At 43.1% G+C, this 14,598-nt stretch overlaps 1 protein-coding gene across 4 annotated transcripts in view; it reads right to left on the reverse strand.

The window, feature by feature from the left end:
* USP43 (ubiquitin specific peptidase 43) overlaps positions 1 to 14,598 on the reverse strand; it is a 146,607-nt gene that overhangs the window by 66,155 nt on the left and 65,854 nt on the right. For all 4 annotated transcript variants that reach the window (XM_061616494.1, XM_061616493.1, XM_061616496.1 and 1 more), the window contains one exon: positions 1,258 to 1,350. In XM_061616494.1, coding sequence (XP_061472478.1) covers positions 1,258 to 1,350 — 93 coding nt within the window. The remainder of the gene's footprint in view (positions 1 to 1,257; positions 1,351 to 14,598) is intronic.

Here is a 14,598-nt window from a genome sequence, read left to right on the forward strand (position 1 = left end):
ATCCATCCCTAATGCTGACTTGTGCACACATGCACAATCCTCTGCCTACCTATGCTCCAGTAACAGCTATCAAGTGAGAGCTCTGAGAGGCTTGCCAAAGGCCTGGGAAAGCCTTCTGGCTATAAAAGGATGGCATGAAACATCAGCCATAGCAAACAGAACTAGAAACATCCTTGCTATAAGGTAGTCCCTGGCTGTGACAGCAAGTCTTTAGCTGGAGGGGAAGACATTACTTCCTCATCAGCAGTGTCAACAGGACAGACTCTGCCTGCTTTAGCTGTAGTCATGCACCATCCGGGCAGAGATGTCAGAGGTTTCTGCCATTTGGGAGTGAACCTATCTATTTTTGGGAAGGGGGGATCCATCTCCAGACTGGAATCTAGATATTTGTCATTTAATCTACAAAATGATACATACATGATCCAACAACACTTATGAGGTGGCCTGGGGCTCCAGTCTTTCTTTTTAAGGATTTCACAGGAGGGTGGTGGGAGAATCCTCAGAGATGGCTCAAAGATCAAGTAAATGGAGCTGTCCCTATGAGTGTCCATCACAGTTGTCTTGTCAACTCCAGCAGATGCAAGGAGGAACCTGTTTGCTCCGATTTGGAGGAAGAGATCCTGCTACCATTAGGCAAAAAAGAGAAGCTGCTTTCTCCTCAAGGAAAAGAAACAAAAACACAGGCTTCTCAGTGCCTAAATGGGACTGATGAAGAAATCTGCCCGAGCAAAAGATGCAGGGTTTGACCAGAATGGGGAAAATGGTAGCCTGCTTCAGCTATTCAAAGAAAGTCCCTAGGTAGGCCTAGGGATTCCTGAGGAATTCTGTCTCTGCTAATTCCAATACGATGAAGGTGTGGATTAGAACTCTGGCTGCAACCCTATACTCACTTACTTGGGAATAAGCCCCATTGAGATCACAGGGATTTACTTCTGAGTAGACTACATACAGAATTGTTACATATCCACTAGATTTTATACTTCCCGAATGTTCTGATGCAGTTTGCAGATCAACAACATAGCAAAGTACATGCATATTTTGAGAAAAAATAAGTTTTAAAATACATATTTAAACACATATTTAAATGTGCATTTTCATGCAATTTTTTTCTTTAAAAAATCATAGATTAACGCAGAACTGGGATGCAATGGAGTTCTGGGTGAAGGCATGCAGAAGAGACATGAACCTGAAACAGACCGAGTCATTCTTTCCCAACTTAGGACCCAACAGAGTAAACATAATATTTGGCTCACATACCTGGTCTGGCGCAAGGGGATGGGCAATGAGATGCACAGGAAGGGGTCAAAGGTGTTGCTCTGCTTTAGACAGTGAGGGCAAGTCAAGGAGGACCTAGATAGGAATAATAAAGAAAAAACACAGTCAAATCCCATGTCAAGGGATAACCATACGAGGGAAAAAGTAGGGCTGACCTCACATTTGAGAATCTAGTCTAGGAGTATGAAGCTCGTATTTGGCCTCAAGGCTTAAAAGGAGAGCCCATCAAATACAGAATAACCAAGTTCCCAAGAGGTCATCCCTTGTCAAATTTGCAAGTTAACAACTTAGAAATAAATACCACTGAGGTCAATGAGACTTGCTTCCCATTAAGTATGTTTAGATTTGCTATTTTCACCTCACATGTATGTTGTGTTACTCCACACAAACAGCTTTTCATGAGCCACCTCAGCCTATGAAAAGAGGATTGAGTCAGCAGACCACCACCACCATCACCAAAGGATTACCATATGGAAGATTTCCATCCAGTCTGTCAGTACTATCAACATCATCATGACACTGAAGTCACTTTGAGGAGTTTTCAGTCAGAAAGTTAATAATTCTAAATTTGTATCCCTTTAAAAAGACTTGCCATAAATACATACATTCTCCCCCCCCTCCCAGCTCACATTTTCAACCCATGCTCATCCTCCATGTTCCTATGACCAGTTTTATTCCATAACAGCTGGGGTTCTTTTATCCACATGGTCAACATTATTATATATATTTAAGTCTCTTGTTAGTGAACGAAATTTTTCTCTCACACAGCTTGTCCTGCTGTTGGAGACATATTTATACACACTCTGAAAAACAAAGGCAACACCTCCTCTCACATCTAACACTGAGTTTACTGTAATAATCAAGCCGCATTTTGCCCATCCAAGCATAATGTTTCTTCCTCACACCTGTCTCTTAGGGGTTAATAACACACAGGTCACGAGGAAAAGGTGGTTGCGGTTACTGAGTGGCACACATTGGTCAAGGCTGCCCATCTTTTCATGTGGCACATTCTCTCTTTAGGGAGAAGTGCTGCAGCTCCGTAGTCTTTGCATAAAGAATGTTCAATCCCCAGCAACTCCAGGTAGGCCCAGGAGAGCCCCTGTGTGAAACTCTGGAGAGCCACTGCTGGTCAGTGTAGATAATTTAGAGCTAGATGGACCAATGGTCTGAGTCACTATAAGACAGCTTTCTACATTCCCTTCCTTAATCCAAGATTTTGTTCCAGCGACGGAGAATGGAGAGGAGAGGCTATAGAAGATATTATGCTCAGCTGGAGAACTGAATGTGCTAATGTCAGCCTCATGCGACCACACTCCTTTCTGCAATGGAGACATTCAGTGCTTCCACCAAGATGATTTGTGGCTGGCTGAAGAAATCCTCTGGATGTATATCAGTATGTAGCCTTGGTTTCAAGGAACAGACAAAGACCAAAGCTGCAATCCTGAACGCAGTTAGGCTGCTTAGCCTTAAATCCAATTACAATCAAGGGCAGAGTTGCCAGATTACCGATTTGTAGTAAGCATCCCAGAGCTTCAAAATTATTGGCTTTTCCTTTTAACTTGCATGCAAATGAGGGAGGGGATCCAACCTGGCCTCCTCCTGTATCCCTCCTCTTTCTCTCCTAGAAATATCACAAAACCACTTCAGCCTCTGACAGCAATACAGCTGCTCATTTGAGCTGATCCTCCAAACTTCCTCAGTTGAAAGGAATATGGGGTTCTCCCCCTTCTCCACCCTTTTAAAAAAAAACTAGCCACCCCACTTTCCCAACAGCACTGCCAGAGGACTGAAGCAGACCACAAACCACTTCAGCAAAGAAACCCTTCTTGGGCAACACTCTGCTGCTACATAATGCTTAGGGGATATGCAACTGGGACACTTTTCTACACAACAAACCACTTTTGGTTGGGCAAATGCTGCAGGAGGTCAAAGGAACCAAACCCTCTCCAAGACTTTCAGGGAGGGGCTGTACAGAAGGTCCCATGTTCAGTCCCCATCTCCAGGTAGAGCTGGGAGAGAACCCAGTCTCAAATTCTGGAGAGCCACTGCCAGTCAGTGTGGAATGTGGACAATACTGAACTAGATAGAGCAGCAGTCTGACCTAGTGTAAAGCAGTTTCCTATGTAACCCCAGCATACTCTTGTCAAGGTCTCACTCTTGCTTGATACTCAGTGGCCATATTAGTTACTGCCACCTGTGCTGAACAGATGACAAATTCTCGTATGTTCGCTGAATGGAGCACCCCCAAATTCTCCTGGTTCTTGTACACACATACACAAGAGTTCTCACACATCTAGCAGATTCTGATCCATGCAATGTAAACAATCTAACTTGTGTGTACAATGACATCAATAGTTTTTGCATCTACAGCATCCTTCAGGGATACAGAAATCCTGAACAGCCTGGGGTAAACTCCTGCCACGCAAGACAATAAAAAAAAGATTATTTCATAGCACCATCAATGTACATAATGCCTTACAGTATGAATAAAGGGGAAAAGAGCTTACTATTGAAAGTTTGGAGAATGAAGAAAGGGATGATAGAGGAAAGATAGATAACACTGAACTGCCATCTGCCTGGTTGCAAACAGAGGCTGAATTGCTCTTCCTCAGGCAGCTTCCTTCATCACAATCCGATAGAGGCTTATCTAGCACAGCAATAAGTAGTCCTCTGTCTAGAAAGGCTAGCCCATTCCATCAGAAGCAAGCTTATTTCCTCAGCAGTGGATGGAGCTGACCAGCAGAAGTGAGAGTAGCTCTTAATGAGAATGGCCCACTGCAAGTCCTAGCCAGTTAATGGGATAGTATCTAACAAGATTACCTGGGAGATCAAAACCCTCTCTGTGGCATAAAAACAAAAGATTCTAAAAAAGAAAGAAGCAGCCATGTGTGGTAGGGGGAAAACCAACATACAGGGCTGAATCCATTCTAGAAAGGAAAATAGTCACCTGCACCCTAACAATAAAAAATTAATCCTGCATACATGGATACTTTGGGAAAGTCCCTTTTTCATAAATAGTGCAGCCTCACTTAAATATACAGGCATGCTACCAAAAAGCATCCCTGCACCTGCTTTTCTGTAGCACAGTTTTGGTGAATGTATACCAGAAATAACCCCTCTGGACATGCATCTGTAGGCACGGAGGCACCATGCATGCATATATACATGCACTCCAACAATTGTAGACTTTGGCATTGTATCAACATTTAATTAGACCAATCAATTGTACTAAATCAAGATCTAATCAACAAACCTTAACCAGGAGGGCCTAATTTGAGCCAGAATTCAGCTTACATATGCAAAGGAACAAAAATATATAAGGTCTCTGAATGCTTTGCCTTCCTCCACTGAGAAACTGCAACCAGCATCTGAGATTAAGGGCTAAACTAGATGTCATGGAGATCAGATCCACCAATGTATTTTCCTTTGCTTAAAAGTGTAGCGCCCATGTGTGTGTGAGAGGGGGGGGCAGGCGCAGGCCATAGCACTGGGGGAAGGACAGTTTAATCCTCCCCCTCATTTACAATTAAATCATATCCCCAATTTAAAATTGCCCATGGAAGGGGGGGTCAGGTAGCTGCATTGTGCCACATTTCAGGTTAGAGGGCAAAGCATGAGCTGCAACACCTCTTATTTTACAAATTTACCATTACATATCAACTTCTCCAGGCCAAATGCCTCTCTCCCCAATGTTTAAAGCTTGCCTTATTTCCTCCTTTGTAGCTACCCTTGAAATATTTTTTAAAAAGAGACCGAGTCCCTATTTTTATCTACATTCTTTCACTCCCACTCACTTTCACACAAAATGCAGTGTGTGTACACCAGCAGTCTCACTCTGACAAGGTGAAACTCATCAGCAGATGCAGACCACCACCTTTCCCTCTATTTGTTTTCTGCCATTCAGAATTTGACACCTGGTATAGAATTTGGGGCTCCAGTATTAAGGAGAGACATAAGAACAGCCTTAGTGGACCATGCCAAAGGCCCATCTAGTCATGCATCCTGTTCTCACAGTGAGCAACTAGATGCCTCTGGGAATACATAAGCAGGATACGAGTGCAAGAGCCCTCTCTTCATTTGTAGTTCCCTTACTGATAATTCAGAAGCTCTGTATAGCCTTCATTACTATTAGTGATTTATAGCCTTATGAATTTGTCAAATCCCCTTTTAAAACTGTCATGACCATAACTACACCTTGCGATATCAAATTCCATAGCCTAATGATAAGAAGAGGCCTGCTAAATAAAATCAAAGGAGAAAAGTATATGTTTTTGATCATAATAAGACATGAAGCTACATTTTCAAGTTTTCTTTCTCAATGGAACATTTTAAGGTAGAGCATTTTTTCCTATGTATATATTTTCAAACAAGCAACTTCCCATTTGAAAACAGAGCTGCTACCATCACATCGAGGGACTATACCAATCTGTAAAAAAAAAAAAAAAAGAACATTTGAATCTGTCCTACTGTGGCCTCAAAGGGCTAAGTATCACAGGGTTGGAGCACTTTTCCCCACATCCCTAAAGTATTGGGGAGGGGGATTAGTTTAGAAGATGTCTTAAGGGGGAACATCATAGAAGTTTATAACATTATGCTTGAAGGAGAGAGAGGCAGAGGTTTTCCCCCCTCCCTTTCCCATAATATTAGAACTTGGGATCACCCAATGAAACTGATCAGCTGTAGATTCGGGACAGACAAATGAAAGTGCTTTTTCACATAGCGGATAATCAACTAATGGAATTGGCTGCCACAAAGATGTGGGGAATAGCCACTGCCTTAGTTCTCTTTAAAAGAGGATTAGACTAATACACGGAGGGGGATCAGTCTGTCGGTGAGTATTGTCCGTAATATCTAAATCCAAACTGAGAGACAGCATATCATAGAGTACTAGTTGCAGGATGGGGAGGGTCAAACAACAGCAGTAGCAGTTTTTGAAGATATAGAAGGGTACCTTATCACAAACAGGTCTGTCCATGTGGAATGGAGGAAGTGGAAACTGTAGGTCATGTTTTATTGTACTGTACCTTTTATAGGGATCTCCGCCACTCTTTTATTACCCCAATTTTACAAAGCACCCCAGACTTACCTAGTGAGCTTTACTTAACGCACTTATTGGCAGACAGGAGTCCACAGGTTACAGTAAGAGTAGCTAGTTTCTGTGCTGCTCCTATCACATGTCAGAAAAAATGATAAATTGTAGACAGTTGAGGGTACATAAAGTCTTGCTTTCCAGAAAGACAGTTAAGGGGTTAAAAGGCAGAGCTGCTCAAGGACACAGCAGCTGGCACAGAAGCCATAAAACCTTGGAAAAGAAACTGCACAGTGTGGGGGTTGTGAGGTTCGTGGAAGGAAGGTGTTTTGTTACTGTCTGTTTGAATCTTGTTGAGCTTTGCCAGTAAAGACTCATCTTAACTAAACAATGGACATTGTCTTTGGATTTTTCGGTGCTCACACACACACTACTGTACGCCACGCACATACACGCATCAAACTACTACAAGGGTTATGGGCCCAGAGCGTGGCACGGAGCGCGTACAGAGTGCCCAATAGAAAACAAGTAAGGAACAAGTAAGGTGTTCACCATCGGGAAAAGATGGCTGTGGAGAGCCGAAGGACGGGGAACAGAGACTGGCATAACAAGAGAGACGTGTCTGCAGAAATGGCCGTGTCCTTATCAGCTGGAATGCCTTTGGAGCGCCTCACTGAACAGAACTATTCCTGTTGGCGTTTACGAACGGAGGCTTTCTTAACCAAAGAAGATTTATGGCAGGTGATTGAGAACGATCCACCGGCTGACCCACCGCCGGCTCAATGGAAACGTATGGACGAGAAGGCGAGATCATATTTAATTCTGGCAGTGGATGACTCTCAACTGCTACACATCCAATACAAACCCACCGTGAGAGAGATTTGGAATTCTCTGAAAGAAGTGCATGTCAGAAAAATGGCAAGTAGCAAAATATATTTGGCACGTAAACTACACCAAATGAGGCTAACGGAAGGTGTGTCAATGTCTGCCCATTTGCTGGAGATGAAAAAGTTATTCGCGGAGTTACAAGAGAGAGATGTTGTGCACTCTCAGTTACAGCAAGTGTATATAATATTATTGTCACTAGACTCTTCCTGGGATCCATTAATAAGCTCACTGGAGGCAATGCCAGATGAGGGCCTGACGGTAAGTATGTATCAGGTAAATTGATCCAGGAATGGGAGAGACGCACGGAAGCAATCGGAAGGCAAGAAAGGGAGAACTGAAAGGAGTGAAACAGAAACAAGAACTTTTGGACTGAAGGCATGTTATAGTTGTGGATCAAGACAGCATTTATGAAAGGATTGTATGAACAAAAAACATGGACATAAACAGTCACATGTGCAAATAGTGAGAATGGCGAGTGATAAGAAGATGGATGCGGAAAGTACTGACTGGGTGATAGATTCGGGTGCCACCCACAGCATGATACAGAATAGAACTTTGTACAACACCATGCGTCTCACAAAGGAAACTGTAGTACTGGCTGATGGTACGTTAAGGCAAGTTGTGGGGAGGGGGACTGTGCACTTGGGTGTACTCAATACTATAATGACGGATGTATTGTGTGTTCCTGACTTAGATAGCAACATCCTATCTGTAACGAAACTGAACAGCATGGGATATGTAGTCAAATTTGAAAAAGGGAAATGTGAGATTCAACAAGGGAACGGAGTGTGTGTGAGGGGGGGTCTCAAGAATACATTGTTCTATGTAAATCTAAGCCCCACAGGACGGGCTTCGAAAATAACGAATGTAAAATCGCATAATAACTGTGTCCATATATGGCATAGAAAGCTAGGGCATGCCAACTTTGGAACAATTGCAGAAACACCCAAACATTGTGAGGATGTCACATACCAAGAGTGCACGAAGCATGTGGAATATGAGGTTTGTAATCAAACCAAAGCAACAGTAGCCCCAATAAACAAAGAAGCTATAAGCAATACTAGTCAACCGTATCAAACAATACATGTGGACCTTGCAGGACCGTTTCAGAGGTCGCAAGGTGGTGCTAGGTATTTTCTTGTAATCGTAGATGATTATACCAGATATTGTACGGTGTACTTGTTGAAATCTAAGAATGAAGCAGAGGGAAAACTTAAACTATTTCTGAAAAAGGTCGAGGTGCAACATGGCACACATGTGAGGCAAATACGCTCGGACCAGGGTGGGGAATTTACTAGTCACACTCTGGAGCAGTATTTGGTGAAAAAGGGAATAGAACATGCAAAAACAGCCCCATTTTCACCATTCCAGAATGGATTGGCAGAAAGGAAAAATAGAACACTTCAGGATGCAACCAGAGCCATGTTGAGGGACTCTAACCTATCACATGTGTTTTGGGGAGAGTGTATGCTATATGGCACATACATTCAAAATAGGCTCTTCCACAGAGCGCTTAATATGTCACCATACGAAAAGCTTCATGAAAAGAAGCCTAGACTACAGCATATAATACGCTTTGGTGCACAGTGCTGGGTGCATATTCCAAAAGGGAGAAGGCAGGCAAACTAGCACCCAGGGCACAGAAAGGATATATGCTTGGTTTCCAAAATGCATACTATCGAGTCTGGCTGCCACATCAGCAACAGGTCATCCTCAGTAGCAGCGTAAAAGCCCAGGAACAAGATTGGGAGAAAACAGTTTTAGTAAATTTAGAAAACACACAGAGAGATAATGAAACGTCGGAACACAACATAAAACAGGAAGAAGAAGAGCCAGGTCTTGTGAAACCAGATGCGGTTGAGTCTCAAGTAATACCCAGAAGGTCAGAAAGGACGAATATAGGAAAACCACCTGAGCGATTCCAGTTAGCACTATAAAAGCACAAGAAGCAAATAAAACCACACAGTATGCAGAAAGCAGGGTTGATGAAGAAACATTGTACCTTGAATGCATCAAAGGTAACACTGAAACTGTGTAGTATGAACAAGTAACTGTAAAGAAATGTCTGTAAAAGAATAAAAAAAAGTAAAAAACGTCTTGATGGAAAAGGTGGGAGCTGTAGACAGTTGAGGGTACATAAAGTCTTGTTTTCCAGAAAGACAGTTAAGGGGTTAAAAGGCAGAGCTGCTCAAGGACACAGCAGCTGGCACAGAAGCCATAAAACCTTGGAAAAGAAACTGCACAGTGTGGGGGTTGTGAGGTTCGTGGAAGAAAGGTGTTTTGTTACTGTCTGTTTGAATCTTGTTGAGCTTTGCCAGTAAAGATTCATCTTAACTAAAAGACTGGACGTTGTCTTTGGATTTTTTCGGTGCTCACACACACGCTACTGTACACCACGCACATACACACATCAAACTACTACATAAATAACTTTATATAGAAAATTCTATACTAATTTTAATTTTGTACTTTTTACTCACTTATGATTTTATGTACTTTATATGATCTTGTCTATTCATGCTTTTTATGTACTAATCCTTGATCGAAATAAATTATTCATTCATTCAACAACAGCAGTACAGGGCAGTTCCCTTCATGTCTGGGCTTCACAGAAGCAGCCCAGCATTGTGGAAAAGAGGATTCTGGGCTAGACAGAACTTTGGATTGATCCTACAGGACTCTGTGTTCACTGATCACAGTGTCAGAATGTGAGAATAGCCTAACAGTGGCATTGTGGTGGCTCCTCCCACACTCAAGACAATGCCTGAGAGTGAGACCCTGGCAAACTCCATCTCCCCCCCTGCTGCTTCTCCCTCCCAACTGACCACGTTTTGAAGAAGCACTCTATCAAAGACTATCACTAGAAGCTAAAATGATGAAACTATGGTTATCATACTTTGGACACATAATGAGAAGACATGATTCACTAGAGAAGACAATAATGCTGGGAAAAACAGAAGGGAGTAGAAAAAGAGGAAGGCCAAACAAGAGATGGATTGATTCCATAAAGGAAGCCACAGACCTGAACTTGCAAGATCTGAACAGGGTAATTCATGACAGATGCTATTGGTGCTCGCTGATTCACAGGGTCGCCATAACTCAAATCAACTTGAAGGCACATAACAACAACAAACTCTATCAAAGCTCCACAGGAATATTTAATGAAAATAGCCAGCTCACCTTCTGAACTCTCACTTTTTCTGCCACCTCTCCTCAAATCCTAAATTAAAATAAACCAAACTCTGAGCCCTAGTTTTCCTTTACTTTGCCATGTATGAAAGCCAGCACAGCTCTGAGTGGCTGTGCGTTAATAGATCGTTTGCATATAGACAGGCATTGACGCACAGATCTGGAGCTGACAGACTGAAAATGAAAGCGGCCCTTTTAATAAGCATTAATGGAAGAGGGATTAATTGGGGAGTGGAAAGATTTGGCATGCCTAGCATGTCTCTTCCAACCAGCACCATGGGAAGAGGGTCTTTAAGGGGGCACATGAGGTTGGCTGGTGTGTGGGAGGCTTGCTTGGCAAGAAGAGATTTAAAACTCTTCCTCTGGGTGGACAGAATCTTAAAACAGATACTGTGTAAATTGCAATTACCACATGTAGGCACTGTCAGGGAGCAGATCTGAAACAGAATAGGCACCAATTTGGCATTATGGGGTCCAGCCCCAAACAACAGAGCCTCTGTTGACCGTGGGCATCATTGTACCTCTTATTTAGAAAGTTCCAGATATTCCTTTGCATTTAAAAAACAAAAAACAGAAGTCCACACCAAAAGCAGCTAAAACCTGCAACTGCTATGCTTTATGCAAATTGAGAAACACTGTCGGTTTGTTCATTTCTCTTCTGCAATAATTGTTCAGCTCTGCATGTGGAAGGTCAAGAAGATATACAAGGCAATGAACCCCTACCCTTCACTAGCTCCCTGTCCCTCCCTTACACACCAATCTCCCTCCCTGGCTTCTGTGATTACCTCACCCACTGCCCACACAATTGTCAAACCTACTTTCATTACCATAAGGGATAGAAACTTGCTTTTCAATTAAAAAATAGCTGCAATTCCCAGGCTGCTGGATTTTTTGCTGCTTGCAATGCACACATAAAACTATGGCATACAGCACTGCACTGGCAGAAGTCCACATATAGTGATTGCCCTGCACTTATGCTATGTTTTTGTGAGGAACTCCAGCCCTCATGCTAGGAAATAAATCCCACCAAAATGAGTCTGATCCAGTAACTCAGGAAGGGGGCAGTTTTGTTACACGGACAGGGCCATTTCAATTTCCTGTCGGAAAGGATATTTTCGTTTGGAGAATTCAAGCTGGGAGACAACATGTGGAATGCAAAGAAACACTAGGAAGAGGTTTTTTCTATGTGTGCACTCCAGGTAGAGGTCACTTGGGTGGATATTAGCAGGGGAAGTGAGCTGCTGAAGAAGTGAATTCCCAGAGTATACCCAAGCAAACGTTCACGGATGTGCTCCTACAGCATTTGCCTAGCTACCACCACACCAGCCACCCTTTCAAACATTACAATGGGTTGCCATGGAGATGGCTGCAATGTCACACAGTGGAGCAAAGCAGTGCAAGTCAGTGACTTGGGAATGAAAGCTAAGGGATTTGGGGGAGGGCCTCGCCTCTCCTATCTCCCAAGCCTGCTCCCCATGAGGGGAGGGGGGTTAATGTGAATTCTCCACCTCACAAGAAGCAATTACTGCAAGGGACTAGTAGGGTTTTAGCAGCCCTGGGCTGCCTGCATGACAAGGGAATGATTTATTATTTGTTTATTAGCAAAATTCCAGCATTATGGGTGGTGTGTGTATGTGAGAGAAGGGGAGGTGGGGGGGGCAACCTTTAGGGAATGCAACCATTTGCAAAATCCCTTATCAATAAGAGCCAGGCCACCTACTGTAAGAGTGGAGGGGTCATTGCAACAGTGTGCTCAAGTAAACAGGAGTAAAGAATGGGAGCCATTCATTTGTATGGCGCAAAATATAAAGGGTGCCTAAGTCAAGGGTAAACCTTGTTTCTGGTGACTCCAGGCACTGAATGAAGCCAGCTCCTATCAGCATAGCCCCCATCATAGGTTTTATTTCTGAATCAGGCTGAAGTGTGGACCTAGCATTTAACCAGAGAAATAATAATAATCTCCATGGCACTTTTAGAGTCTCAGTATTGCTGCTGCTGCTTCTTTCCACCTCCACAAGTTAGTCCACTGCTTTCCCCCCTTCAGAACAGGGATCCAAGATTTAGGTCTAGTTCTCACAGAGACAGTAAAACACTGCCTAGGCTGTACTACTGGGGGGGCTACTTTGAACAAACTCCCTCCACCAGCAAGACAGAGAGAAGGTTAGCCTAAACTACTTCTTCCCGACACACCCCTTTTCCATATGCAAGGAATTCACCTTTTCAGCAACGCTGTGAAACTCTCTTATCTCTGGTGACAACTTTTTCCCAGCTACCATTGTTTTACAGTGTCATATTTTATTATTGCATTTTATTTCATCCAGAGAGCATTATTAGGTGGCTCATATAAATGCCATACATAAATAAACATTATGACACACACACAGTCCTGCAGATGCAATGGTACAATCCAGACATGGATTTGCCGCCCCAGCAAGAACATGCCCCTTGAGAGACCCTGAGTAGCCCCAGACAAGCTTGCCTCAAGTACAACTTCTGCACAAAGCACGTCATAGATGACAGTTGTTCACTCAGTTAGTCACACACCCAGGCCCTTTGTTCTCTGTGTGATGAAATAAGCTCTTCCCCTTGCTCCACACTGCACAGTGCATGAGTACAGTAGTTGGGATGTCTTGAGGAGGACAGCTGTAAAGTCCATTTTCTTTTCCCCAGAGGTATCTTTATGAGGAAAATCACTTTTGGGTCATCCACTGAGGAGCAAGAATTTTAACCCAACTCATGTGTTCAAATCTAACATTTTATCCACTGCCAGACCACACTTGCTCAGATTTAAAATGTGATGGACAACCCAATCTGTGACCCTAACTAACATAGGCATTATGCATAGTTGATGATGGGCAGTTTGCCTGCTAAATGACAGAAAAAATCAACAATAACAAACGGGCCACTCAGACAGATGGAGCATCTGACTTTGCTCCAGTTCCATTGGCAGAGGGAGATGGCACCCACTGCCGACCACACAAGGTCCCAAGACTTTTTTTGGCATAGGTAGTGGGGTTCATCTGAGGCCATAATCCAGTATATGCCACTGAGAATACCTGGAAAACCTACTTGATTTTGTTCTCTCCCTGCCTACAGTCCTCTAAGCACTAGCAGTAGAGAGGTTCACATGCACTGGAATAGATTTAACTTCACAATCTTTAAGCCACTTTATTAAAGTGTGTCTGACTTTGCTCTGGCCCCTTAATGCAGCAGCCTTTTGGTTAACAGCTGTCAGTTTCATTCTGGCTCCATGAGTGTCATTGGCTCCCACCAACTTGCACATGGCACAGACGACAAGTCTAGGTGTCACCGCTCTGACTCTGTGAGGATTCTGCCAGCATCTGAACTTTTCTTATTAAAGCACAACTCATCTCAAAGGACTCAACTCTTCCAATATCCACTTCCTACATGCTAGTTCTTTTAACCCACCTCTACTCAAACATACCCACCTCCTCCTCAAACATAAGGGGCCTTCTAATTTCCCTGGAAATGATTCCATCATTTCCATCTCAGTTGTCCTTCTCATTTGCATTCAGTGTGCAGCGGAGGTATCTTAGCTAGCTCATGGGTTCTCTTCCTTTTCAGTATCCCTCTGCTGGCAAGCTTGCAGTATACACTATCCTGTCCTCTGTTGGGACCGATACCTCATAGCTGCAAAGCATCAGGATGTTGCTTGTGATTTATTTATTTATTTATTTATTGCATTTATATACCTCCCCATAGCTGAAGCTCTCTGGGAGGTTTACAACAATTAAAAATATTAAAAAGAAACATACAAATTTAAAAAAAACACATTTTTAAAAAGCCATTTAGGGTAAGCCCACAAGCAGGACTTGAATGCGATGACACTCTCGCCACCTGTTTATGTCTCACCTTTCAAGAATGGATTTGAACAGATGGGGACTTCACAACAAGCATCATTTTAACAATGCTATGGAGATGGGATGACCACGCCTCTTTCTATGGACCAAAAAGCCTAGCTGATGTGCTCTTTAAAGCTCGTAAAACTGGAACCAAACCAGAATATGTTTCCATATTTTTACACAAGCCCTGGCAGCACAGAACAATGTCCAAAGAAAAATACTGGCATGGAGATCTGTGGTCCTAGATAACAGCAGCTGCTCCAGTCTTGGTTGCACAGTGATAGCTGCTGTTGGTCCCATCACTGGGTTAGCTGACAGCATCATAATTGCTTCTCTTCCTACCTTATTGGTAAT

The sequence above is a fragment of the Rhineura floridana genome, chromosome 3 (genome assembly GCF_030035675.1).
Source record: "Rhineura floridana isolate rRhiFlo1 chromosome 3, rRhiFlo1.hap2, whole genome shotgun sequence".
In the NCBI taxonomy this organism is placed as follows: Eukaryota; Metazoa; Chordata; class Lepidosauria; order Squamata; family Rhineuridae; genus Rhineura; species Rhineura floridana.